This window comes from Teleopsis dalmanni, chromosome 2, assembly GCF_002237135.1.
Source record: "Teleopsis dalmanni isolate 2A chromosome 2, ASM223713v2, whole genome shotgun sequence".
Classification (NCBI taxonomy): Eukaryota; Metazoa; Arthropoda; class Insecta; order Diptera; family Diopsidae; genus Teleopsis; species Teleopsis dalmanni.
In genome coordinates, this window is record NC_051847.1 from 229421235 (window position 1) to 229449170 (window position 27936).

The window sequence follows — 27936 nt, forward strand, 5'->3', positions numbered from 1 at the left end:
TTTATTAAAAATATTTTACTGTCGCGCACACAATGCTAAATTCTTTTAATATTATTTACGATAACCTGTCATTCGAAAGGTAGTATTTCTTATGCTACACCGCAACCCTGTCAATGTTCAGTTGACAGCTGTTCGGAATTTGATAAACAATTTTTTTTAGCCACGAAAATTAATCAGAAAATTATTTAAATAAATTTGATTCAAACTGCTGTAGACTACAACTATTTACGACCAGATATAGCAATTTTCATGTAAGTTTTTATAACAAAATACTGTGATAATAGGCTTTAATTTTGGTTGAAAATTTTTCAATCACAAAATCGCCTGCGAGGTGCGCTCATTTCCGCGCGCAAGGAAATCCTAAACGTCAATATCAGGTATCATAATAATAAACTAGTATGTGATATTCTATATAATAATCAAATCCGCACAATGAATCTACTATTATTTTATTGCTTTCAACAGCGCTCGGTATTTATATTTTCGACAGGCATTGGAGACCACATTTGTGTCCTCATCCATTTCATCAGATTATGAGTGCGTTGCATAATATCTAATTCTTACAGATATTATAACGAATATTATTTATATTGCTGCAATTTAAAAGATTCCATGTATTCTCTCAAAAAATTTCCCAAAGAAAGTATGAATGTTTTCTGTGGAGAATCGGTCTTCACAACGAACAATCCAAGGATGATATGCAAAATTATGTTGTTTTATGAACTCATAACTTCAATTTTAACATTTTATGATTTGAATTTATATTGTAATTTTGTAAATATGTGATAAACACACACATACGCTTTGAACATGTTTTGTAAATTGGAATTGTCTGTTTGTTAGTTCTTTGGACTGTTCTGAGTCTAGTTTGCCTTCCTCCGGCAACTTAAAGGGCCTATTGTGGCGGGCAGGACATACGTCGCGGGAGAATTGTAGATATTTGTGTTGACACACTGATTTACGTAGTGTTTACTAACATTAAGCGTTAAATGCTTGTGTCTTTTTGCAATCAATATGTGTAAATGCTGGCAGAACTGGAACAGCATTTGCTTAGCAATAAAATTAAAAGTTATAATCGAAGAATATTTTGCATATTAGCTAAGAAGTACCGAATGGTAATGCATGAATCTTTTTTTTCTCTTTTACAAGGAACTTTAATGCGAAATACAATTAACCGTCCCACAACTGCTAACGCTATTAACTTTGAATCTATAATGCATATTATGAATTTGATTGAATCAAAGTAAATTGATACTACAAAATATTTCAAGCTCTATTTCCCTGAAGCAAAATAGAACAATAAGTGTTACTCATAAGCTTCTGAAATTGGTAATTAATTATAGCTTTCGTAGAAAGGTTACAAACTTATATAAACTGCATTATCTATTAAGATTTGATCTACTTATATTAGTTCTGTTTCAAGCTACTCGTAGTAACTTTGAGTAACAATGTCTATACACAAGCCCGTTCTACCAGTAAATTTTCGGGTAAATGAGAGCATCTAGGAACTTTTTATTTTAAGTAAAAATTGTTATGATGTGTGAATCAGCTGTTTTGGTTTGAATTTAAATTTTAAGTTTTACTACGATTAACTCGTGGAACAGATCTATTGCTATTGTAACCCGGCTTTAAATTCTACAACTTCCTTGGAGAACTTCCTTTGCTTCTTAAGTTTCCAAATAGCAAACATGATTTAAACTGATTCTTTCAGCCTACCATCTTTCATATCTTCTATCCGGATACCATTATTAGAAATTAATACTTTTGGAGTTTCATGCATGAACCGTTATTTATTGCATATTAGTCTTCGTCCGAATCCGGGTTGATCTTTAATTTGAATCCCGCTCACCCCTTATTTCTATTTCCCACTTCTCCACCATCCATCACTACCCATCCACATTCTTACCAATATAATCGTTCCTAGCGGACAACAACATCATTGCATATTAGAAGTTATTGCGACTACATACTAGTCGTAGGAATAGTCATTAAAATTTTATTGAATCTACTCAACAATTTATATAAACTTTCTATCTCAAAAAAAAAAAAACAAAGTTAGGCACTTATTGATATGTTTTTTCTATTCATTTATTTTATGAGCTATAAGCTATGAGCTATTAAAATAGAATGATTAAATACTTGTACATGGAATGGAAAACATTTTATGAATTCAATAAACAATAATTGCATTTTCTATGTTCCGATACCGATTAGAATTCGATAAACGTTGTAAATATTCGAATACTTTGCCCTACACATCCACTACACATCCTATATATTTAATAATCGTACTGATTAGTGATAAGTAATGATAAGGGAATACCGCCTGATAAGAGCTTACAATACTCGTATTTGCGTTATTCAATTTTGTTGATTTTAATAATTATTCTGTTAACAGTTTTATGAGTAGGAATTTTATTCAGATTTGCATGTCTCTGTGAATTGCCCTCACAGAAGTGCCAAGTGCAGATATGATAGACAAATAAATTGTCACGTTTCTATGTGCACTGGAAAAGTGGGTGTGTCATGTGGAACTGAAATGTCACCCCGTGATATTAATAAATATTTAATTCGTTTGAAATTTATTTATTTGTTTTTTAATTTGTTGATCTTCATTAAAAACAAAGTCATTTAGTAGGTTCGTTGTTTGTTGTTTGTCTATAAAATTATTTTGGGCGCGTGTGTTCGACATTAGCACAGCAACCGCAAATCTGACGATACCGGCAAATCTCATGATGAAACTACTCTTTTTTTAGCTCATAAACAAATTCAACAAAATATTTTTAAAATCAAAAAATTGATTATTAAAAAAAAATCGTATCACGATTCTTTAAACTTTTCGACTTTGGCTCTCTATTAGTTTTTTTTTTTGTTTCTGTAATTGTAATTTTTGGCAATTTTACAAAAATCATCAGCTGTTCGATTAAATATCACAGTGATATTTTGCTCAATTATATAGTGTAATAATATATTTCATCAGAAATGTAAATGGAATTTTCTGACGCTTACTCTATTATATAATATCTATTGATTTTTTTCCAAATTTATGAAGAAATGTTAAATCTGAAATCTAAATTGTTTATCTATATTTCTGATTATACTTAAGCACAAAAATCTCGTTTAATTTATTACAAAATCTGCTAATTAATTAAAATTCAAATTTCCTAGTTTACTCAACAAATTTTTTTATCTAATCATTGTTTAAATGGAAAGATACTGGGTGGTAACGATGTCAAATCCCGTCAATTAAGTACTTAAATATTTGTATATGACTTCGTTATGGAAAGTTTTGATCTGTATGGATATGTATCTAATTAATTAGAATATTCGCGGTTTTATGATTTTAATCAAATTTTTGATCAACTTTTTAAAAAGTAATTAAAGAGAAAAGCTTATGCTTCGCTAGAATATCAGGAGTAAATGAATTAATCATTTCTCCAAATTTAGGTATGTATGATGTGAATAACAGTAATAACAGTTCTATAATACATAATAATTTTACTGTTTATATAATGCTTCTTACAGGTTATAAATGAGCTTATTTCCTCAACCGGATCTTAATTTATATAAACTTGTTACATATAGACCGTGTGCGAGTTCGAGTAAATTGAGGTAAAGTTAATTGAAATTTCCTAGGGATTTTTTGCACTGCACTTATGCAAATATTTATTTATTTATATCTTGCACTTATTTATTATTTTTGGTTGAAAGTTTTTAAATTTATTTATTTAACAACTTATAAAATTTTCACAGTGGTAACACCCAATTTATATAATTTTTATCTAATTTACCCTACTCGAAATGCTGGTAAATATCAACATTCGCTGCTATACCGACATAATTTACTATTTACTATTTACTATCAATTTACTCAAACTCGCACACGCCCATAGTATAACAATTTCTAGTTATATTATCTGCAGAAATTTACATTTTGTATAGAACAGTTTCTAGATAGAGAATTGAAAGATTCTCAAAGAGAATCTTCAGCTCCGGGACAAGATTCGTTATTTTCCGTTATTATTATTTAATTGTAGGGATGTTGTTTGCCTTGCCTTATAAACATAACTAACAATGATGCACTGCCTCCACAGGTGGCGCAGCATATGTAAACACATATAGTAGAACCCCAATGCATTATACAGGAAGTGTAAGATGAATATTTCATCAAAAAAGTAAAATACAAATAATTTTTCCTCTTGCATCTTTCGAAATGAATATACCCGTATACGCGACTGTTTAGTTTCAAAATATAAAACAAATTTGTAAGTTTTCACCCACATATATATATCAAGCTTCCATGATTTTATTTTGAATAAAACAATAAACATATTTTTAGGGGTTCGTAGCACACAGTTTGAAAATTTTCCTTTAAAGTAATTTAATAAAAATTGGACTAGAATAAGTGCATATATTAAATTAATATCTAATGGAAGTTCTTTTGAACAGTATTGTGGTTTATTAAAACCTATTAGTAAGTTTAATTACGTACTGCAAACAGTAGGTTCTGAAGTTTTTTTTTTATATATGTATGTTTCTGAAGTATTATTTTAGATTAAGATATATATATTCGGTACCATGAACTAACAAATTTTAAAATTCAGTAAATGAACTTATAGGCATATTTACCTAATATATACCCTATCTCACTTTGCTCACTGGGCTCAGTCCATTGTTTGATTCTGTGAGAAAATCATCAATAAAAAAAAATAAAAAAAATTTTTTTTTTAAATTAAGCCCGATTTGTAGATTGTGATTAGAATTATCTTATATATACTACAGTTGTCAATTATTTTTTTTATTTTATATTCTATTATAATTTTTGATGCTGTTTGCTGGCACTTTGACTTTTGTAAAATATTTACTATTAATGTATAGATTTGAATTAAGTTGACCACTGACTGAAAGTATGGTTAAGGTGAAGAGGTTTACTTGTATTACGACATATTTAGTATAAATTTTAAAACCATAGATTATAAAATAGTTCCTTTGCATTTTCATATTACGTGACTGTTAGCTTGGAACCCCAAGCTGTACTGCTTGGGGTTGCTGTACTGCAGGTTTTTTAAATAAATATTAGAATTAAAATGTTTTTAAATTACATTAAAGATTCACACATGTTTCAGATACTAATATTTAAGAATTCTTTCGTTTCTGTAACATTTTAGCACGTTTTTGTTTTGTATTTAAAACAATATTTGTTTTTACTTTTGCAACTTTATGCGATTTGATCATTGAAATTTCAATAAAATAACAAAATCATCAATAAAATGTATTTACAAAATAATTATTATAGCCATGTGAAAATAACAACTATGATTTATATAACGCTAATGAAAGCTTAAAACCAAAAAAATATAGAAAATACGAATTTTATCGAATTTAAACCAGAGTAGGACACAAGTTTAAGTTTAAGTTTTTTTTTTGGGAAGTTTCAGGTAATAGACTGGGCATAACTAGAACTCTACCTCTTGGGTTCGATAACGAACCCAAATCGATAACGAATTTAAACCAGAGTAGGTATAGCGACAAAATTAAGTTTTTTTTTTTTTGGGAAGTTCCAGGTAAGAGATTGGGTATAACTAGAACTCTACTTCTTGGGTTCGATAACGAACCGAAATTGTCATAAAATAAAAAATTGTCATATTATGTACAGAAAAGGAAATATACCAAAATAATTTGTTATAAAAAGTTTTACGAAAGCAGATGACGCAGAAGAGTTAAGATTCTTTATAGTATCGCTTATGGAACTGCAACAGTATTTAGATGCTAGAATTGTGTGCAGTCTAAAAAGATCTGATCTTAGGATTAAACGCGGAATACGCCTGTTAGCTGCTACCTTTAAAAATGGGATTGAATGACAATAGTGCCTGTAGATTCTGTAGATTATTTAAATATTTTTTGCAACATTCTTGAATCTGTAGATTCTCTGAAATGCAGAGGAAAACATCTGCCTGTTCTGCCTGTTTATGTCCTGCGAATGTCAGAAAACAGATTCACTAACTCTATTTAGCCTTCATTGAACCAAATGAGATTCGGAATCTTGAACTAATGAATATTAGCAGTTGTAGCCTTCCGCCAGAAATAGCATAATATATCTAACAGGGCACACTGTTGCATTGCCTTTTCTAAAATTTTATATTTGAAGTATAAAGTATTTTTATTAATTAATATGGGTTGTTTTTGGTTATGGAAAATTTTTTCCTCTACCACTTGTTTCGTTGAGTTTAAAAACTTTTAAAAAGTAAAACACACTCCACTACATTTGTTTGACACGTTTATCAATGAAACTCATTTCACTGGGGCTTATCTCCGACGCCGGCTTATATATATATTAGGCGCTCTGCATTAGTGAAACATTCACGCTTATCAAATACAAGTACAAATTCTTGAAGTCATTAAATGTCACCAAATGAATAATTTAATTGATAATGGAAGGCAATCTACACGCTTTCATAATGAAATATTCAAAACTTTCCAATTTGGCAATGAAATTTGTTATTCGCGGTCGTTTATTTATCTGTTCGTCTCTCAGCACAGAACTTAAATGTTTTCAAGTTTATTGAGTTGCTAGCGCTTGAAATGCACCTGAACTTAACTTTGAAATCGCATTGCACAAGGCGCAAGGCACAAGGCCCAAGGCGACTTTCAGCTCTCAGATACATGCAAACGCTTCAATTCAATGAAATGATTCAGCATTTTTGCACTCACATTACAGCATTAAAGTCCGAAATGCAAAAAACAAAAAACAAAAAACAAAAAAGAAAAAAGCACAAAAAACTATAAATTATGAAAAACAAGAAACACAACTCACATTTCAAATTTCGATACCTGAGCGCAGCAGATAAAAGCAAGAAATCAGCAGATACTTTTTTATTTCAACGGAAGGTTTTTTTTATTCGTGATGTAAACACACGCGAGACGCTCGCTAGCAATGAATTCGAAATGAGGTCATAAGCTCACCGCACACTCTCGTCTGGAATTTAGAACTGAACTGAACTGAACTGAACGCGACTAGAGCAGAGCAAAGTGGAACAGATCGCTCGGCTCGCCGCAACTATACTGACTCGACTCTGAAACAAACTACAGACTGAAGTTTCGTTAGGCAACGCATAGGCTACGGATGTTTTGGCGGCACACGGTTAAGTTGGGGTCGCCTCTTAGCTAATTCTGTTGCTAATAAACACACACACATGTACACACATACATTACACACGTGTAGTCCACCGCTTGTAGGGACAGATAGGTGCAGTGGAGACCAGAGCTTTTCATTTGAAAGTGCTGTACTAGAGCAGTAAAGGGCGGGCGCTACATTGCTCAGATCGAATGAATTTTTGTTTTATGTGCTGTTCAGCGTCAAACACTCACATATACAAACACAACTAGTCCCCGTAGACCTATAATTACATATGCATTGAAGAGTTTGATTGTGATTCTTGTTGGTTTGTTTGAGTTTCATTGTTTTTGAATGTGTTTTTTTATTTCATGCTGCTTTTCTCCAGTTTCTTTATTTAACACTCAGCATTGTGTTTTGTTTGTCCGATACGACGCTCAGTTTCATGACATTAGACAAATAATCGGGGAGCTATAGTCGGTTGTTTAAGTGTATATCATATTATTATTATTGTAGTTTCGAAGATAGAGCATATTGGAACTTGCATAGACATGGGCAATTGTGTTACAATTGAGACACGTAGCGCAATTCATCAACAAATTTCAGTCATCAAATCATCTGGTTTCAATGGTAAACATTAAAAGCTTTTTACAGTCGACTATGCCAAGCTCTAGTAATTCCTTTAAGTTGAATTCTTCAAAGGATTTAACTCTTTGTCTGTGAAGAGTTGAGGGAAAACAGTGTATATGCGCTTTATTTGATTGGTTTTAGGGCTATAGTAATAAGAGCACATGGTTATTATTATTGAATTTTCTCTTTCAGTGTATGAAAAGTAGTCACGCTTTTCAACTGTTAATAGTATAAGTATATAAAATTATCTAATAATCTCAAATGCTATTGAATACGATGTGTTTATATTACAATATTTGTAATATTTATTTATTAGTGTATAATATTATTAGTATTAGTGTATATTTAGTGTATATTATAATATTAGTGTATATTTATTAGTGTATGATTGTAATCAAATGACAATATGAAACACTAATATTTTTACTAAAGAACCTTTATAAATTAAATAGAGTAACTTCTTTTTACTAAAACTTGTATTAAATGTTATCATCAAAGCAATAGTATGGTTATGTTGAAGTCCATTTTGTAGTAAGAAATTCTCAATTAATATCTTTTGAATATCTTTATTAATATCTAAATTAATATCTTTATTTCATATGCTGTGGAGTGGCACGTGTATTCTTAGAATAAAGTTTTTTTCTAACTATGAAACGTACTCCTTATAACTATATTTTTCATTCTAAAAATAATCTTAGCTATATAACAGAACAGCGTTATGTGACGGAAATCCATTCCAAAATACAGTGAATGTTCTTAAAAGGACAGTCACCATGAGGTGACTTCTATTCTTCTATTTAATAAAAAGAGTTTTCTGACCAAAAGGTATGAAATTGTTCCAAATAATGACAAAATCAAATACTAGGAAATAAATACTTAATTAATAATTCACATTAATTTATTAAATTTGAAACAATAAAATTGATTTCGCAAATAACTAATCAAGTGCTTGAAAGAATCTTTTGTACTATGTAAATTTAATTGAAATTTTAATTGCTCTTGAATTTCCAATAAAAATATATTAAAATAATTATACAAAAATTTTACCGCAAATTCCTTTCTTGGTGCATAGAAAACAAATAAAATAAAATTAATTAAAAATAATTTAAAGCGATGTCAGTAGTATTTGGTTTCGATTGTGCTTGATGGTCTATACGTCCTTGATATCCTTTTGTCAAGTATCAATTGTTTAATTGTAATCGATTTAATCACAAAATTTGCGTAATGAAATTAATTTTCAAGCCTCAATGAGCACAAATATGCAGTGGGTCTGAAGTTAGGAACAATAGGGTAAAGGCCATATATAAATATACGACTAAGATATAATTTTTTATTAACTGGAGCTAGTTGATAGAACTCTTGCGACCATTTTTAATAAAGAGATATTATTTTGGCTATATTTAAAATGGACCTTCGCCCCTCTTTCTCTCTACGCCCAAGTAAAACTACTAAAAGTACTCAAAAGGAATTTTATTTTCACTGCAATAAATATTAATAAATATATAAACCAAAGTAAAGTATAGTTTGAGATACTCTTACTGCCGATTGTAGCAGATACATTGATAAGTGCTAGACTCGCTGCCGTTCTCTTCGAAATGCTGAGTTCTCGTAAATTCCGAGTCAACCGCACACCACAAAGTTCGCAAGCTTCGTTGCTCTTCGCTTTTCCCAGTGTGCGTTCGATCAAAAACAACATCGAAAAGTATCTGAATTAAATCGTTTAAAGTTTGATGTTTAAAGTTAATTGAAATTCTTTAGATTCTAATTACTCGTGGTGAGTTGAAGTTTTAAAAAAGAAAATCTGATTTATTTACCAGAAGAATATAAATTTCAAAATAATTCAAAAGTTTAAATTGTGAAAAAAAAAATATTTCCATAACGTGGTTCAAATGATAAGAAACCACAGGTGGATTTAAGGGTGGCAGACATTCTTATTACTGGCAAGTGTTTGTGCTGAGTAGAGAGACAATCTTTAGCAAGCGCATTGGTTAACGCAATGGCTAATCAAATAATCGTGTAACAAAAATTATATTGTTTAACTGTGATAATATTATTAATAAATTCGATTTGTCTTAAATTTAAAGGTATTAACTAAATTTTCCTTTTCCTAACTGACATTATAATGGATTATTAAATAATTTACGCAGCGCCACAACATAATTTTTAAAACTTGGTCCAAATATTGATTATTAAAGTTTTCTTTAAACAAAGCACTTATTAATGTCGCATTGTCTTCTCCGTGATCTTGTGAGTTCCAGGTTAACTAATCACCTAAAATTCGTACGATCGAGGCTATTACTAAAAGGTGCTCCAATAAACATCCCCAATCTTAATCCGATTACAATGTTACATATATAAGAATAAGTTATTTTGGTAAAAATGATCAAAATTAAGACAGTTTCTTTTTGAGAAAACACCAAGTCACCAAGTGCTTCTGTTTATTACAAACTTTTTATTTCGCTGCACCTTTTCTCAGTTTCTCAATTTCTCAGTTCCCTCAAACGATGTGACCAATAAAGAGAAATCTTCTTATTTATTTTGAAATTTACTAGCTCTTGATACGATTCTTGCAGTTTGGAAATTATCTTATTAAGCACAAGAGAATAATCTTAATGTATGAAGTTCATATGAAGAAAGATATTTGATCAATTTGTTTTGGATTTGTAGACTCTTTTGCATTTACTGACTACTTTTTCAAAGCTATCGTTTCTAAGTCAAGCAAAGACAAGCATTTTCTTCAAGTGATATGTTGTTGTGGCTTTAATTGGATGTATGTTCTGAGTCATATTGGCGACAGCACTATGTCACTGAATAATTGTAATAGTAACAAACAGTATTCCTCAATTGAAGTGTAGGAAATCCATTTATATATCAAAAAATCATTCTCACAAATTTATTGAGTTCTATGGTGTAAAACATTTTTTATATTATCGTTAAATTAAAATAGATTTGATTTTTATATCTACTTAATTTAGAGTAAATAATACTAAATATAATCACATAATTTTATCAGACAAATTTCAATCAAAATATACCAAAATGATGTGTCATTTGTTCTAATATGACAAATGTCAATATAGTGTGCGGGCCAATCCGCACAAACGCTGGCAAATATCCTTTGAAGAAACCTAATGGACCAAGTTTGGCAGTATGTAATACAATATCCATAGTATTTTTATACTCTCCTGGCTTAGCATTCATAGCACGAGTTTTAAGCACGTCCATAGGTTGCGTTAGTGTGGTAGAAATTATTGCCGCAGCAAGAGAAGAAACTAAGTAGGTCTTCAGGTCATCTTCAAAGTATGCAGTTTCCAGTAATGTGCTTTTTACCTATTAAACATACCATAAATTCAAGTAAATCAGCAAAATTTCAAATATACATATATTTTGGCAGAGAAAAAACTTACTTGATCATAAAATGCAATTTGACCTACTGTCACTAATACTCCTCTGACCGTAGCTAACTCAGCACCAGTAAACATATTTTTAATTCCTTCTGTTTTGTACACCTTAAATAATCCGTCAACAGCATTTTTATAACTATATAAAATATCTGTATATCAGCTTATATTAGGAAGATCTTTTCAGTGTACTTACTTTCTTCTCTCTTCCGGTGGAAGTTTTACATCGTTTTGCATACGTACATTCACCAAATCAAACGGAGCACCTGATTTATGACGCATTGTATAATTAAGTATTTATTTTATAATTTTGACTTACCAATAAAACCACCCACTGTACCTGATATGATGGCTAACTCTACTTTACCAGCAAATGTGCTCGTACTTATATAATTCTTGCCAGCCTCATAGATCCCTAAAAAACATTCTCTTTAGCATATTACGATTAACTTGGTCTTGAAAGCCAATACTCACCGAAACGCGCAGTTGAGTAAGTCAGCTGTCGTAAAACTGAAGCTGAAATCCCGTTGTATAACGAAAAAAAGCCATGCTCTGCTGTGATTTTTTTTGTTACCTCGAAAACTGAAGTTTTGTGTTGTTGCGTTTGCAATACTACTTTTATCAGATCTAATGGGTGGGTAAAAAAAGCTGCAGCCGCCGCAGACAACCCACCAAAATACCAACGTGCCTTACGTTTTGGTAGCGCTTCCGTCATATTAATACTGTGAAAACAATTAAAAAAATGTGATTTTATGTGATAAACACTATTTACAAAATGTTTTATGAACTACCATCAAAATAGTAAAGCAATTTGTTAAACGACCACAGTGGGACATTTGGACAAATTGGATCCAGAATCCTTAAGCTCGCCATCTTTTCCTTATTCAAATATTTATAATATCATAGTTTTTAGATTAAACTGCGTTGTGGTTTAACGTAGTTCAGTAAAACTTCATAAGTGAAAACAGATTAATTACATTCTGCGTCTTGTGAAACTGCATGTCGGATGTAATATAAAGTATTTACGGTCGTGTGCGAGTTAGGCTAAGTTGCGTTCTAAATGAGGGAAATTCTTAGTTGCGCCGATAATGCAGTAATGTGTCGATACGTGTTGATAAATGGCTAAATGTGTGCAGTGTAAAAAATCCCAAAAAATCTCCCATTTGGTTTAGCATCAACTTAGCCTAACTCGCACACGTCCTACAAAGGGCTGTTATAATAATTTTAGACGACAACAAATATTCAGAAACTCCTTTATTTTCTTTATTTAATATTTGTGACGTGCGAGACTTAACTGGTTTTCATTTGTATAAATAATTCTTTGGTAAAAATTATTTGTAAAATAATAAAATATTCGAAACCAGAAAAAAAACCAACTTTGATCTTAAAATTTTACAAACCCTACCTGATACTTCAATAGCGAAGTGGTAAAATTCTTCGTAATTATTGTCTGAAATAGGCATGCTCAGAATATTGAAATCACACCCAAATAGACAATAATTTCTATCGTCGGCTGTAGATGAATGCTTTTAGTCTTACATACTCAAACCATATTTTATATCATACTAATTTCGACAGACTTTAGTCTATCATTCATCAGGAAGAAAGACGATTCCTTTGTTATGCTTCAAACAGTAAATACACATGGTACATATGTATATAGAAGCAGGTACTACTTCCAATTTGGGCCTACGAATTTGAACTCTGGGGTTGCACCTCTGAGTCAAATCGTTGGCAGATAATCCGACGATATCAAAACAACATCCTGAGAACAATTACCAATGCTTCATGGTATGTGCGTAACAGCGACCCTCATCGTGTCTTGCATGTTCCGAAAGTGACTGAAATAATCACGTTTTAGGCTGAAGCTCATAAAAAACGACTTGAAGTTCAATGCAATACAGAAGCTTTATCACTCCTTTAAATAGAAGATCTCGTACGCCGGCTTAAGAGAACCAAATAGTCTAATTTAACTAATTAAGTTACATATTAATCAGTATACTATAATATAACCGATAAGGATGTCGACTATCTCAAGTCCCCGATGTAAAAATATTGCTAATTAGTTTTTATTTTTAACTAGGCGCAATTGAATATATAATAATAATAAAAAAAAAATCTTAAATGTCACCATATTTTCTCAGATCCATCCTTTAACACCCCCTAAAATAGCAAACCGAGGCTGCTTGTTCGCTGCTCGGTTCATCCACAATGGTAGATTCCTTTGTTACTTACATTATTGGCATTTCAATGATTAAACTATTAGACTTTAATATGGTAACCAATTTTTTACCACATCAACGAGTTTGGGCCTTATCATTTTGATTTTTTGTTTTTTATATCAAATATAATAAACCTGCAATCGTATTTTTTAGATCGATTTTCAGAATACCTAAATTGATTAGTTTTTGTATATTTTTTTTCTAGAATTCAAAAAAAAAAATTTTGTTTCATACTATAAAGCATAAACATATTTGCAAACCTTTCTGCTTTTATTTACTCAACAAATTTTCAAAAATATACGAAGTTTCAATTATTTTCAATATTTTTATGTTAAGTCTCGGTACTGAGTGCAAAATTTGTTTAAAATCTTTTTATTTTAATAAGTTATTATAGATAATCGATAAGATAATATAATAAGATATAAGATAATCGATAAGCATAAACATAATCGATAAGTATTATGGCCGTGTGCGAGTTCGAGTAATTTGAGGTAAAGTAAATTGAAATTTCCTAGGGATTTTTTACACTGCACTTACGCACTTATTTATTATTTTTGGTTTAAAGTTTTCAAATTTATTTATTAAACATCTTTAAAAAATTTTCATAATGGTAACACCTTATTTACCTAATTTGTATCTTACTCGTATTTGTACCCTACTCGAAATTCTGGTAAATACTAACATTCCCTGCAATACCGACATACTTTACTATTTCATCAATTTACCATCAATTTACTCGAACTCGCGGTCCTTGGAAGTTAATTGTTTTTGTTATATAGTATAAGTAATTAATTTGTAAAAAAAATTAATTAATTAAATTGTAAAAAACAAATTATTGAAAATTAAATTAAATATTTGTACATTAGTTAATTTATTTTGATTTGTGCAATCTGACAGCGACTTGACATCGGGCCCATTAGCTCAGTTGGTTAGAGCGTCGTGCTAATAACGCGAAGGCCGCGGGTTCGATCCCCCCATGGGCCAAATGTTTTTTTTTCTCTAAGTTTTAAAAAATATATTTTTTGAATTAATAGCTATAATATTTTTTTGTTATGATTTTGTAATAATGATTAGACATTTTCATAATATAAGACTGCTTCTTCTATTTCATTTGGCCTATGTTATGTAAGGCTCTCTTATTCTCTTGACTTGCAATTGTTAATTGTTAAGCTCTCGCCTTTATAAGTATATGGTGGTATTTTAATTCGTTTTATGAAATTAAAATCAGGAAATTTGATTTTCTTTAAATTATCATTTTGTACTTGATGTCTCTAAAATAAAATCAAGAAAAAAGGATTTGAACAGAGAAATTGTAGAAAGGTATTCAGATAATTTCGCCCTGTGTTCTCAACGCATAAACTCTGCTTTTTTTTTTTTTATTTAACAAAATGTCTTTAATGAATCTATTTAAATGAAAGCCTAACAATAAGTTTTAGAATATTAAAGACTTATAACATTAAATCACAAATTATTTATATAAACTTACTATAATGAAATATATAATGATTTGGAAATTATTTTATGAGACCTTATTTACCAGATATCACGGCGTATAAGTTGAATTAATCAGGGTGATCTTTATGATTTCTTAATAAATGAAGTAAAAAAATATATAAAATTTAAAAAAAAATAATACCTGGCCCATGGGGGGATCGAACCCGCGGCCTTCGCGTTATTAGCACGACGCTCTAACCAACTGAGCTAATGGGCCAATGTTCACAATATCGTCAAATAACTGTTTTATGTTTTCCATAATTTTTTTTTTGTTTTTCTTATATATAAAAAAATTTGATTAGAAAATAAAAACTTTTTAGTGCTTTAAGCATTCACAAAAATGTGAAATATATGAAATTTGGGTATAAAAATAACACAAATCCAATTTCCCAGAGACTCAGACTTGACAACGTACTTTGGCAGAGTTAGCTATTTTAAGAAACTCTTTTCACTACTCTACATGGCGATGTAGTTTACTTCTAGGAATATATAGATTCAAAGATATAAACTTTTTAGATAGATTACAATAACAGATAACTGCAATTATCCTCTACTGCCAACTACGATATGAAATTTTCGAATTCATTACACAAACAAGTTATCGTTTCTTTTTAACCGATAATAAACATTTTAAATTTTAAAGCCAGATATCTCAAAAAAATATATTTAATATTAGAATATTTACTAAAATATAACTACAAGTTCGTGTGAGATATATTGTGATCATCAGCTATTAAATTATTAGTCTCTTCACAATTTCCCTCACTTTTTTGATTTTATCATATGTTGAAAGATCGTTGGAGCGAGGATGCCTTCGTAATCTTTTGTTTCTAATAAAAATGATTTATTAAAAGCCTTTTCCAATATTTATAGCGGATCTGTAGAAGAATTCTTAGAACTCATATCAGTTTCTGCTAATTGTAGTGTGCTGCTGCAATAGATTAATTCGACCTGCTTACTTACTTACTAAGTTGGCCATTACAGACGTGAGTCGTCCTTGGCCGCGTCAAGTAGCCTCCGCCAGTCAGTCCTATTAGTTGCTTGCTGTCGCCAGTTAGATATACCGAGCGTCCCCAAATTGTTGGTCACCTAGTCCTTCCACCTAAGATGCGGACGTTCTCCACCGCGTTTTTCACCTGCGGGTACTGCATCAAACACCTTTCTAGCCGGAACACTTTCTTCCATTCGCAAGACATGACCATGTGACCATTTTTATGCGCTTAACTACGTTAATGTCGCGGTATAGCCCGTACAACTCATCGTTCCATCTAATTCGATACTCGTCGCCAACGCTTAAGACACCATAGATCGTCCGAAGAATTTTTCTCTTGAATGCTGCTAACGCCTTCTCATTACTGTTGGTAATTATCCAAGCTTCTGCAGCATACAGCAGGACAGGCATGATGAGAGATTTGTAGAACGTAATTTTTGTTTGTCGAGAGAGAGCTTTATTTCTCAATTGCTTACTTAGCCCAAAATACAGGCATGATGACAGATTTGTAGAGCGTGATTTTTGTTTGTCGAGAGAGGACTTTATTTCTCAATTGTTTACTTAGTCCGAAGTATATTTTAGTCTAGTATCTGTCCGATGTCATTAGTGTAAGCAATAAAAGCTTTTTCTCTTTACAGAACAGTTACAGTAGTAATGTGGTATGAAATAGACGTGGGTTTACAAAAAGTTCCTTAAAATAGCTAGCTTATCTTAAATCTTTTTTGTTTTATCAAAAGGCGCCTAATTGATAAGTACCTATTATAAAATGTGCCTCTGGTATTTAACAATGACGAATTCTTAAAAATGTTCTCATTTTACAATCTTATAAGCAAGTTCTTTCTTTTAATTTCTTCTTAACTCTTTTATTCAGATGTCAGAGCACGAATATTTCTAATAGACAAGACATCAAGACATTTCTTTGATGAACTTATCAGCAGAGCTCCGACATTAACGAAACTTGTGGAATCTATCAAATTTAAATTAAATGAAATTTAAAAAGAAGCAGTCACTAATGCGTTATTTGGATTACGTCCTTTTTGTATCTGACAAATATTTTTTATTTGTCAAGTTTAAAATAAGAAGAAACTGAGAATTTGTGAAGTTTTTTGTTTTAAACGAGTTCTTTAGTTGAAGTTTGCCATAAAATTTAATGGAATTTAAATGAGTCTGTGAGTAACTGTAGACGCAGTAAATTTTTGAACGAAATTATTTGTGGTGAAGCGCGGCTGGAGTAGGAGTGGCGACCTAAGTAGTGCGAATCGGATGAATGAAAAAGCATGAATGAAGGCATTAACGCAGGCAGCGTTCCCCAAACCGCAATTCCCATCCTCAGTTCAGTTGTCTTAATTTTTTAGACTTAAATGGGTTTGCGTGTCAATGAGTGCTTCTGCTTCTGCTTCTGCTGTTACTCCCGCTTCCGTTATTTGTCTTTCAGCCTAAAAATAATTTAATCAGGCTAAAAGGTTAACGCGTATGTAGAGTCATTTACGCTCGTGACATGTGTGTGTGCGTGCGATTGTGTGATAAATCTAGGAAGGATTTACCACATATTTGCTATGCAAACAATGCTTAGGTTTATGAAAGTTCGATTTTGTCGTTTTCCCTCACAGCCGACCAATTTGCTAACAATCTGCATATGAGCTCCATTGTAGACTGCTCCAGCGTGTTATGAACCAGTTCTTGATGAGCTTAAGTGTGGCTTGTTTACTTCACGCCCACTTGCCACCTACGCGTGTTTACGTTTATCTTTGAGAGCGTTTGTCTGTAAACAATTTAAAATTCATGTTCTTCGCATATCAATGGGAAAGAGTATTTATTATTTTTTTCAATTGTTTTTTTTGTAATTTTTTTGTTCTCTCAATGAAATGAAAATGTCTTGAAATTGGACAAATAAATTCTTCATAAATTTAATTAACTTGTCCCAGGCACGTAGAATGTTTCTTGCTTTCTTTTTATAATTTTTTTAATTGCTCACTGCAAATCATTCTTGGCCGAGCAATGGACGAGAAAGGATTTCGTTTAGAAAAAAGCCAAATATAACTGACCCAGTCAATTTTAATTTCCAACTTTTGTGTATCGTGAACCATAACAAATTATCCATGAGTTAAGTGGATTCGCTCTGTGTTTTGCAATGGTGCGTTGTTACGTGTGCAAATGACATCTGGACAGGATTCATTTTTCTTCTGCATATTTCGTTTTTCATGCGAACTTTCCTTCCATACTGTGCACATACTCGTATTTTTTGTATTAGTTTTTCCCAATTTCAATTGAGAAAATTAATGCAACATAGTCTGGCTTCAGTCATAACGGCCGTTATGCTTATATGCCCGATCTCCGACCTCTAAGCTCCAACCTCCAACCTATTGTGCATGTTCCTGATGTGCGCCTTGTGTGGGTCAAGTTAGTTGCACTCAGGCGAATTGTCCAATGTAGAAGTTTGTTGAAAAATGTTTCTTCTTCTTCTTCTTTTTTGTTTAATTTTGGTTATATTTTTTGGTCATTTCTTTGCATTTAAATTGTACAAAAAACAAGCCAAATTAAGTCAGAGAAGAACTCAACAAAAAACTGAGAAAGATGAAAAATTTATGGTGCATATTGCTTATGGCATAATTAAGTGGCAATGGGGGAGAATGGACAATATTACTTTTGGCTGTAAACTAAATTTTGTAAGATTTCACTGGGAAATTTATTAATTTAAAAATATTGAAACTTTTTGTGAAACATGCTCTCATCCGCTGTCTCTAAAGGTTTATGCGTCATTTACTGCTATAATTCCAATTTCAAACGAAATTGGTCAAGTTCATTGGCCAAAATAAACATAAATTTCAAAAATTATTTTTATTAATTTTTATTAATATCTGCGAAATGTTTTTAAGATATATAGTCGTTCTTAAATTGAGTCTGGTGTCAATAAAATAAACATTTTTAAGTTATTTTCAAAGAGAGAGTTAAGAATCAATTTCTGCTGTCTGTAAAAAATATTACAGGTCTATTACATGTCAACACAGTCAGTATAAGACTGTAGGCTGACTGACTAGGATAAAAATGGTCTATGCAAAATAAAAAGGATTGCAATCATTGAGGAAACTGCAGTAGGTCAAGGTTTAAGTAGGATTATCACACAACTAAAGGGAAATAAAGAATAAAGAGACATATTAACGTTTTACCACATTATTCCATATTTTGTATAACATTTTGCATTTTTGTTTAACAAATCCGATTTACTAACTCGATAGTTCACAGTCTAATAATATTATTTTGTAATTGTGTTCATAAAAATATTGCTTCATAAATGTTATTTCCTTTAGCTTTAGCTTCTTCTATTTTTAAAGAAAATATTTTCTAGTATTCATTCAATATACTAAATGTACTTTTTCTTTTACAGCTCAAAACGTTCATAAACCCTTTCAATTTTGTCAAAGTACTCCACAAACAACATACATTTTTCATAATGGCCGCTTCAATACTTTCAGCATGTGGTCTGAATGAGCAAAAGTTGCCTGCCTTTGTCCATATCAGTGAGGAGTCTGACATGGATGGCAGTTTCTTAATAAGCTGCATTTTGGGTCAACGTTTGCGCATCTCCAATGCTGGCGCTTTACTAGTCTGTCTACAGCACAACTATCAGCATTACTTGAATGCTGGTCTACGTCTTGGTTATAACGCAAACATATTTCTGGATAAAACTTTAAACATCATTGATCCATTAAGTGCTATGGCGCGTGATGGTGTCAACTCGCAGTGGCTGGAAGATGAGGAACAGATTACTTCTTTACTCTTGACTGCCATCCGTGAACAAATCGAAACCAATTTTACCAATCGCATAAGCACCACAATTTTAATAGATAATTTATCAATTTTGCTCAATTTGGGAGCGACAAAAGAACAAGTGATGCAACTATGCCAAGAGTTAGCAAACTTCCCAAAGGAGTATCAGAATCTAACTGTAATCACCAAGATGAGCAATTGTGATATAAACGAATTGGTTGATAATAATGTGGCCAAGTTGGGCGACATTCGCATACGCGTTAAAAAGCTGAAGAGTGGTTTTTTCCGTGAAGTTGATGGCAAGTTGTTGGTGGAGCGAGATCTCGATGCTGGCCCATACAAAACAGAAGAAACGCATAAGGAGATACTGTACAAAGTAAACGATCGTTTCGTTAAAATTCACAATCCCGGCGAGGTTGGAATCAAAATTTAGCTACGTCAATCATAGACAAACACACTGCTATGTATTTTAATATTTTTATATAATAAATTTATAAATACTTTTTAATTTTTTATGGCTTTTCATGCAAATTACAAATGCAAAGATTTCATTTTAAATTAATTTTTTTAAGGAAGATCCGAAATGAGTTGAAAATCAAAAAGGAAGACTGATTTCTATTGGTTTCGCCTGAATTGCTGCGATTGCTGCGATTGCTGCCATTGCTGCCATTGTTGCCTTGTTTATGTGCTGCCATAAAAAATAATTGTTTATTATGTAGAGTTGCCATTTTCTATTGATTTGCTATTTTCCACAGTTGACCTTCGGTCTGCACAGCGCTTTAGTGGCCGATTTCATTGTTATTTACGTTCGATGGAAACCAATTTTCATTTGTATTTTATTAGCCATGGTGTGCAGCATATGTCCGTCCTGTGCATGCTCGACCCACTGTGGGCGGTCGATGGACGTTTTAAACAAAGCTCTTATGGGGAGTGTGGAGTGTGAGCTTGTTTCTATTAGAATTTATATGACACTTCAGTATAAATATCCATAGAATTTGTAACAATAACGACAAACTCAATTCGATTGCATACAAATTAGTGTCATCCTTCGCATTTTTTGCAGCCGTATCAGTGGCTGCCACTGGTTATAATTTACAACCCAGGACTCTATTGAGCGGGAGTGTTTTTGATGAGACTTCAACACAATCCTATTTTTTGTTGAAATTTTGTGTTTACATTTTTATTTATATTTGAATTTATTTTTATTGAAAGTGTGTTACTGAGGCAGTAGAAGTGGAGGGATTAAGTTATTTTGTGGTGCAGATTTTTTTGTTGTTAAAATTTTTATTAAAACTATATTTAAAAGCTAGTGTTGAATGCGACATTTATGAAAAAATGATGAATAAACTAATTAATTTGAATGGAAATCGAGTGGTCGATAACTTATGTCTGACTACTTACATTACAGCTACTCAAACTAGCATAGTTTAAGTACAAAGGATCTTATAAAAACAAGCAATCTAATAGTTACTCTAGAGAACCCTAAGACGATGGTTGGAATATTCACATAGAATGATTGCATTTTATGCTTTTAAAAGACACATAAAGAACGAATAGAACGAACTGTAAAGAATATACCATATACTACACCTACCCCACCTATCTGATGACCACAAGTGTTCAGGTTTTCTGTTGTGAGAACCGGCAACAGTTCTAAAACTTGTCAATCGTTCAGTATTAATAATACTAAGCCTTGCTCGACGTCAATGACTTCGAGCAGCCTCTTATACTGGGTATAGGCTGTCTATAAGTCGCTTCCACCTTTCGCAACGTCCTTTATATCAGTAATGTATCGTTTAGTAATATTGAATAATATTAATCTGTAAGCTGTTAATATCCATATGCAATCCACAAGAATTTCTAAATATATCAAAGTACTCAAATGGTTTTTCATTCAATCTTTAATAATTTAATTATTTATTTTTTTAATAGAAATCGGGCATACGATTGAAAATAGAATTCAATGTTAAAATGATTTATTATTCTATTGAAGAAGGTGTAAGCTTTTACTAATATTTATATCTTCGTTGAAAAAAAGCCAAAACTTACTAAGTTTTCATTCAACTAATCACGATTCTATTATGCTAGGATTATAAAATCAGTATTATTTTATCAATTCAATCGCCGAACTATAGTTGAATGGATTATTATTATATAAAAATTAAATGCTTTTAAGAAGAGAGTCATAAGGGAGTTCAAGACAATCCTTTTTTGGAAGTGAAAATTGCAATTAGAGAATAATTGAAGAGAGTTGTTTCTCATCAATCGAATCGAGTCGGCCAAATCGGGATCGCTGGTAAATTGCTTGACTGGTGATCTAATCCTAGACTGTCTACATACAATGAGTCTTACACAGTTTCGCCTTTATTTGGAAATGAATGAAATCTCCATTCATATTTTTTGTAACTGGTCGTTTTTAATATGAACCAGGAGGAGAACGCTGAGTTGGGAATGCATAACTTTGTGTCAGGTTTTCTGTTCCGTATATCAGGCAGCAATATTTTTTGTTCTGGGATGACATAATATCGCCTCTAAAAATGATTTAGATTGATGTGAAGAAACATACTGAACAGAGAGCTGATGTACTTGTCCTACTCGAAAGATAAATCAGCTGTTATGAGATTAAACAAAGTAGTCACTATTTAAAAATGGATGAAACTTCAATCAAACATTTAGTGATTGTTCGAATTTAAAGTGAATGATGGGAGAACAATGAGCTGAAAATTAATATCCTCTGTTCAATTAACGCAAAATAATTTTCTTGGGTTGAGTAAAATTAAGACATCAAAAAAGTAAGATTTACCTACTGCTATATTTACATTGATTTAAAATATATCTGTAGTTTTTTTTTTAAATTAAATTGTAAATAAATAGAATATGAGAGAATTTAAGTACTTAATACTCAATACTATTTATCACTTCTTCCTCATAAGTATGTGTAAATTATATTCCCTACAGGAGAATTTGGTTTTGAGCTCATCCCTAAATACCCTTGTGAGTTGCCACCACATTGCCTGAATGTTTTGAAATGTGTAGTTTTTTGAGCAATTTAAACTTTCATTGCACAAAATGAACTCAACGAAAACTTATGTTCCTTATGTTCCATTTCTGTGCACAGGACGCAGAGGGTCTTTGTGCACTAAATTTGAAGTCCCTTGAAAGTAAGGCTAAAGTAAGTATGTATCCGGCAGGACAAATTTCAGTAACATAACCGGAAATAAGTTTTCGTGGTGTCAAATCTGCACAGTGTCAATATTTGATTAACACGAGTACATCGCATTTCATCCATATAATAAAAACTTGTTCACATATCCACAACCAAGCATTTCTTTTTATAAAAAAAGAAATCAAATTAACTTCGAATCGAATTCATTTCATAATAAAATTTTATTTTCAAGTTCAACTAAAACGGAAACTTGCTCAAATTCATTGATTTCACGATCTAACTGTCAACATAAACATAATGAAAATTATAACGCTCCTGTCCTTTGCGGCTTTCGGGAAGAAAGGGACTTTCATTACACATCTGAGCCATTGATAAGATAAGATTCGTTAAAATTCTGTCGTAAAATTCTCCTTCGCTGATTTATGCTAAATTAATTACACAAGTTTTTCTATGCGTCGAAGACGTCAGGACAAATAAACAGGAGTGAAGAAGGAGCGAAAGGAATAACCAGTTACAGGGGAGCATAAAAACTCGGAATTGTCTGAACTTTATGCGAAAATCGAACAAATGGAAAATGTTTATGGAAAACGGAAAAGCATAAAATAACTAAAATAAATTTTCATCTCCTCACTTTGTTTTTATTTGGGCTGATTTTTATTGCTTCATGCGGGCACCGAGTCCTTTTGGGAATTTCGCCGTTATTTACCAATGTTTTATTGCAAAAATATTTGCATTAGACAATGAAAAATTAAAACGGAAAATTTGGTATGAAAGGTAATGAAAATGGTTTTATTTGCGAGCAGCGCGGCAGCGTAATCCTAGGTCAGCAAAGCGGGCCGAGCACTTTTCCGGAATTACGATGCCGTCATTTGGAAAGCGTTGGCGTCACAAATATTTTATTTTGCCCCACTTCCACATATGTAGAATAATTTCGTTTACTTTACGGAAATCGCAAATAGCGAAAAGTTACTGCCAAATGATGAGCTCATGTATTATATGTGCTCTATAAACTAAATCTAAAAAAGTCCGTTTCTCTCTTTACTATTATAATAGAACACCGATGAAGTATTCTTCTGATGAGGACCCTAAAAATGCTAAATGGTATATTCTTTAATGGACCGAATTCCAAAAAATAATACAAATTAGAAAAAGTTTTTGATAAATGGAAACAGAATGTATGAACGTTAAGCACTTCGAAACTAAGGGATAAGTCATAAATTAATCATGTGTGTGTGTGTGTGTGAGTGTGTGTAGTAAATCTTTTAAATTTAGACTAACAATGTAGGGCCGTAATAAATTATTGCAATTTCTTTATCCGAGTTATTATATTTTCAGTAGGTGGTACATGGTTAGCTTTGTAGTATAACTTTATGTTGGTAATTGCGTTTGGCGGAAATACCTATAAGTGGTCGTTAAGTTTCCACTGGTGAAGCTGCAAAATTGGTTTCGTATAGTTCTATTTATATACTTTGTTTAGAAAGCTACAAATGTGTTTAGATTTTATTAGTCCCTTTTCTATATCGCACTAAAAGGCCTTGTCATTTGAGGCGATAATACCTAAATAGCAGAATTTTGTCATTTTCGCACTGTCTGAGCCCTTTATATCGAAGTTTCACGAACGTAATCTTTTTCATTGTATCGACAATCTTTTTGTTTAGATAATGTTCATTGCAAGCTCAGCGGTCTTGTCACAATTCTTTCTAAAAAATGTTGAATTAAAGTAAAGGTGAGTGACGTCGGACAGATATTGTCTTTGAAACCCAAACCGCTAAATTTACTTTAGACTTCCTTTCACCAATTATATTTCATATAACAACGACAACGACAATGTTGATTAAGATCGGAAAATCATTTAACATTTGTAAGTTTCAGATTTTAAAATGTATGTGAAGGATCACTGCTTCATACTATAGAATAGGTACTCAGACAAAATTCGCAAAAAAAATATAACGAATACGGAATTATTCATTTATAAAATTAAGAAGTTAAGATGTTTGATAGAATAGATCTATATACGAATTATTTCAGCAGTCTTATAAGTACTTCTATGATATATTTCAAAACACATGACACAAAGAAACCCGTAAGATGCTTTCTTCAGTGTTGGGACTATTGAAATGGAATTGATAAAATTCTTATTCCAATATTGTAAATATTGTACCGAAATTGTAAATATACAATCAATATAGTGCAGTTGGTATCCTCGTAGCAGATTGTTAAACTCTATAAAAATTATTTATTCTTTTTTCCTTAATTTTTAGTATTTAAAGTCAAGTAATTTAATTTTTAAAACTGTATGAGTACGAGCTCAAGGTAAGTACAAGGTAACAGCTCCAAGGTAAGTGTTCAAAGCAGTTTGTATGTTTGCATCCAGTCACTCATTAGAATAAAGTTGGTACCGAAAGTTTGCCTGAAGGACGCAGACACGTGGCATCAGAGTGACGCGAAAGTTTTCTAAAAACTTCTTATAAAGAAAAAACAGATAAACATAGTGTCAGAGAAGATGAAACTAACAATTTGAAACCATTTTAATTTTTCAGGAAGATATTAATTTGAAGTGACTTGCATAAACCACTTTAATGCAGCATTTATTTTTACCCATTCTTCGTGGAAAAGGATTAATATACATATACATTTTTCAATTCACCTCGAAAATTCCATAAGTAATAGCCTCCTAAAGAGGTTTGCTGTGCCTAAAAACTATGAAGAAAACTTCCTCCTGCTAAAGGACGAACGATAGCTTCATTTTACTCCTACAACGAAGCTATTCATTGTTGTTGTTATTTTTGCCAGGATTTTAGAAAATGTCGCCGACAAAACTTTCCACATTTTATTGCTAAGAGTTTGGAAAATTTTGTACAGGATTAAAGCGATTACTCTTAGGCATCACTGTGAAAGTACCTTGTCAACATTTTTGCAACGACAATGATGTGACAGATCCTGTGGGCTTAATTACTGCAGCAGAATGAATTTCTGCTCGGCAATTATTAAAAGTCTTCCGAGTGGAATTATTACTGTTTATTAAAGATAAATTGATTGCCAAATACAATAAATAAATTCTTGTCTACATCTTCCAGTTGGCCTGACCATTTGTGTTTGAAATATCCTTGTGCAAATATCATTTATGCCAAAGCAAGAGCAAGAAGTTGAGAATTAATATTAAGGACTCTAATTAGGTAAGAAAATATGGCATATTTAATGAAGTTAATTTTATAATAAATAATTTCAAGTTTAAATACGTTGCGGCTTATGAAATATGCCAACAATTAACTATGAGTGGTTCGTTAAATTGAGTTGCCATGCCAAAGGACATTATGCTTAGTTCAGGAGGCTTTGTAGGTTTCGTGTCCTTTAGCAAATTAATGTTTATTAAGTATATAATTGATTATATTCTGCGCAATATTTTGTGGATTGGGAATGGGTGGGTGTATTACAGTGAATTCTGTTGTATAAGAAAATGCTATAAAAGCTTAAAGCAGCACACTACGTGTACTTGAGAGTAGAGCCTTTAGGTTCTCAAATCCAACAACACTGGTTTTAGAGAACGAGACCTTCAACTCTTCTTGTACTTCATCATTTTGTGCTACTTTTCCATTTCTTTAACGTACAATTGAATATAACATAAGTTTTGCGTCTGGGTATAATTGCCCAATAGCTTCACGTGTTTTTGCTGAACGTGAGTCTGCTTTGCAGTTTTATGACAGCAGCCGGCACAGAGTGGCTATTGATTGATTGAAATAAAAAAAATATTCAGGAATTTCTTATGAAAACCGTACAGATTTAACCTTTTTACGCAAAATAATGAACCAGAATTGGCTTATTTGGTTTTTGATACTCTATTTTCAATATTGCCATATTTTTTCATTAATAACAAATTGTTGTAGTAACTTTTATTGCTTTGTCCTTATAACTTCTGTTCGATATAGGATAGTTAAATTTAGTTTGAACTTATTTTGTCTTGCACTTTAAGTGTGCAATCATCATTGTACACTTTAGCAATGATGATTCCAGAGGTGTATAAACTGGTATATATTTATTGGTAGACGGAGCTATAGTAGCTGGTATTATTCGAAATTGGAACTTATCCTTAAGTAAACATAAACAATAAACTAATAGACAATTGGCATGTTCTTAAGCAAGTTCCTCCTTCACCTTCAACGGCGCCAGAGCATAAGGACCTTTCTTATAACACATCTTTGCTCCACGATTGTTAATCAAGGTTTACTATAATTCTTTACCAGGCATTGATGTCAATTGGTGTTAAATCAGTTTTAACTTCATCAATCCAGCGAGATCTGAAATGCCTCCGATTAAGAAATTAGCCGAACTCATTCTATAGATCTGTATTTAGGTTTCAAATGCAGTATCTTATGAAAAACCAAACCTCAACATTTGTTCTTATCTGGTACGGCCTTCATGCACTCCAAAAGGCCCAGCAAAAGATTTGCAAAACTGTTAAAAACTAATAACTGAAACAAATATTTAAGAACCACAATATGTACCATGTGAGTAATGAGCATAGGAGTGGAAAACAATAGAACAGATAAACTTTTATTCCACTATAAAGATTTCTTCAAAATTGTTGGCATAACATTATATGCTATTATCTTTAGATGTTGAACATAAGTATAATTATAAAGATGTTCTGATGAAATTAGCTCTAATTTTAAATTATAAAGTAAATACTAAGTCACCTGTTTTCTCAGTTCATTTTCATACTTTGATGTAATTTTTGGATCGATCACAGAAATCTAAAATATATACTTTGCAACTCCAAAATTTAAGTTTAGTGAGTTCTTCATAATGTATGCTTTTGGTGAAAAGCAAATACAAAAATGAACAGAATAAAAAATTTTATATTAAAAATTAAAATTAAAATTATTAAAAAATTTTGACCTCAATTATTGTGAATTTCCAATGTTGCTTTTCTAACAACTATAACATAAAAATTAAATTAAAAATAACAAAACAAAGGCATTTTTCACTTCAAAAATATACATATGAGTGTTTAAATCAAATTTATTATTTCATCACACAATTCCTTCCTGTCAGAGAAGAGAAGAAGGTAACGACTACTCAGGATACGGATAGACGGAATGAACAATGACTTAGTAACAATAGATGTCCGTATCTAAGCATTCATACATTGA

At 31.6% G+C, this 27936-nt stretch overlaps 2 protein-coding genes and 2 non-coding genes across 5 annotated transcripts; 2 read left to right on the forward strand and 2 right to left on the reverse strand.

Annotated features, from left to right (window-relative positions):
* The first annotated feature begins 112 nt into the window (after window positions 1–112).
* Window positions 113–20128, forward strand: LOC119686395 (elongator complex protein 6). Of its 2 annotated transcripts, none has more exons than XM_038100969.1 (2): window positions 113–251; window positions 19238–20128. In XM_038100969.1, the coding sequence occupies exon 2, from the start codon at window positions 19304–19306 to the stop codon at window positions 20051–20053; it is 750 nt and encodes a 249-aa protein (XP_037956897.1). In that variant the 5' UTR covers window positions 113–251; window positions 19238–19303; the 3' UTR covers window positions 20054–20128. The 2 variants fall into 2 exon arrangements, with proteins under 2 accessions (XP_037956897.1, XP_037956898.1); XM_038100970.1 differs by lacking the exon at window positions 113–251 and adding an exon at window positions 9380–9518.
* Window positions 10729–27635, reverse strand: LOC119686394 (mitochondrial dicarboxylate carrier-like). Its single transcript, XM_038100968.1, has 6 exons — window positions 27481–27635; window positions 11620–11867; window positions 11465–11560; window positions 11342–11411; window positions 11152–11284; window positions 10729–11074 (listed from the first exon to the last, which is right to left on the reverse strand). The coding sequence occupies exons 2-6, from the start codon at window positions 11858–11860 to the stop codon at window positions 10769–10771; spliced, it is 846 nt and encodes a 281-aa protein (XP_037956896.1). The 5' UTR covers window positions 11861–11867; window positions 27481–27635; the 3' UTR covers window positions 10729–10768.
* On the forward strand, window positions 14278–14351 carry Trnai-aau. The gene has a single exon. It is a non-coding gene; the product is annotated as a tRNA-Ile (tRNA).
* On the reverse strand, window positions 15005–15078 carry Trnai-aau. Its single transcript has one exon. It is a non-coding gene; the product is annotated as a tRNA-Ile (tRNA).
* Window positions 27636–27936: the final 301 nt, after the last annotated feature.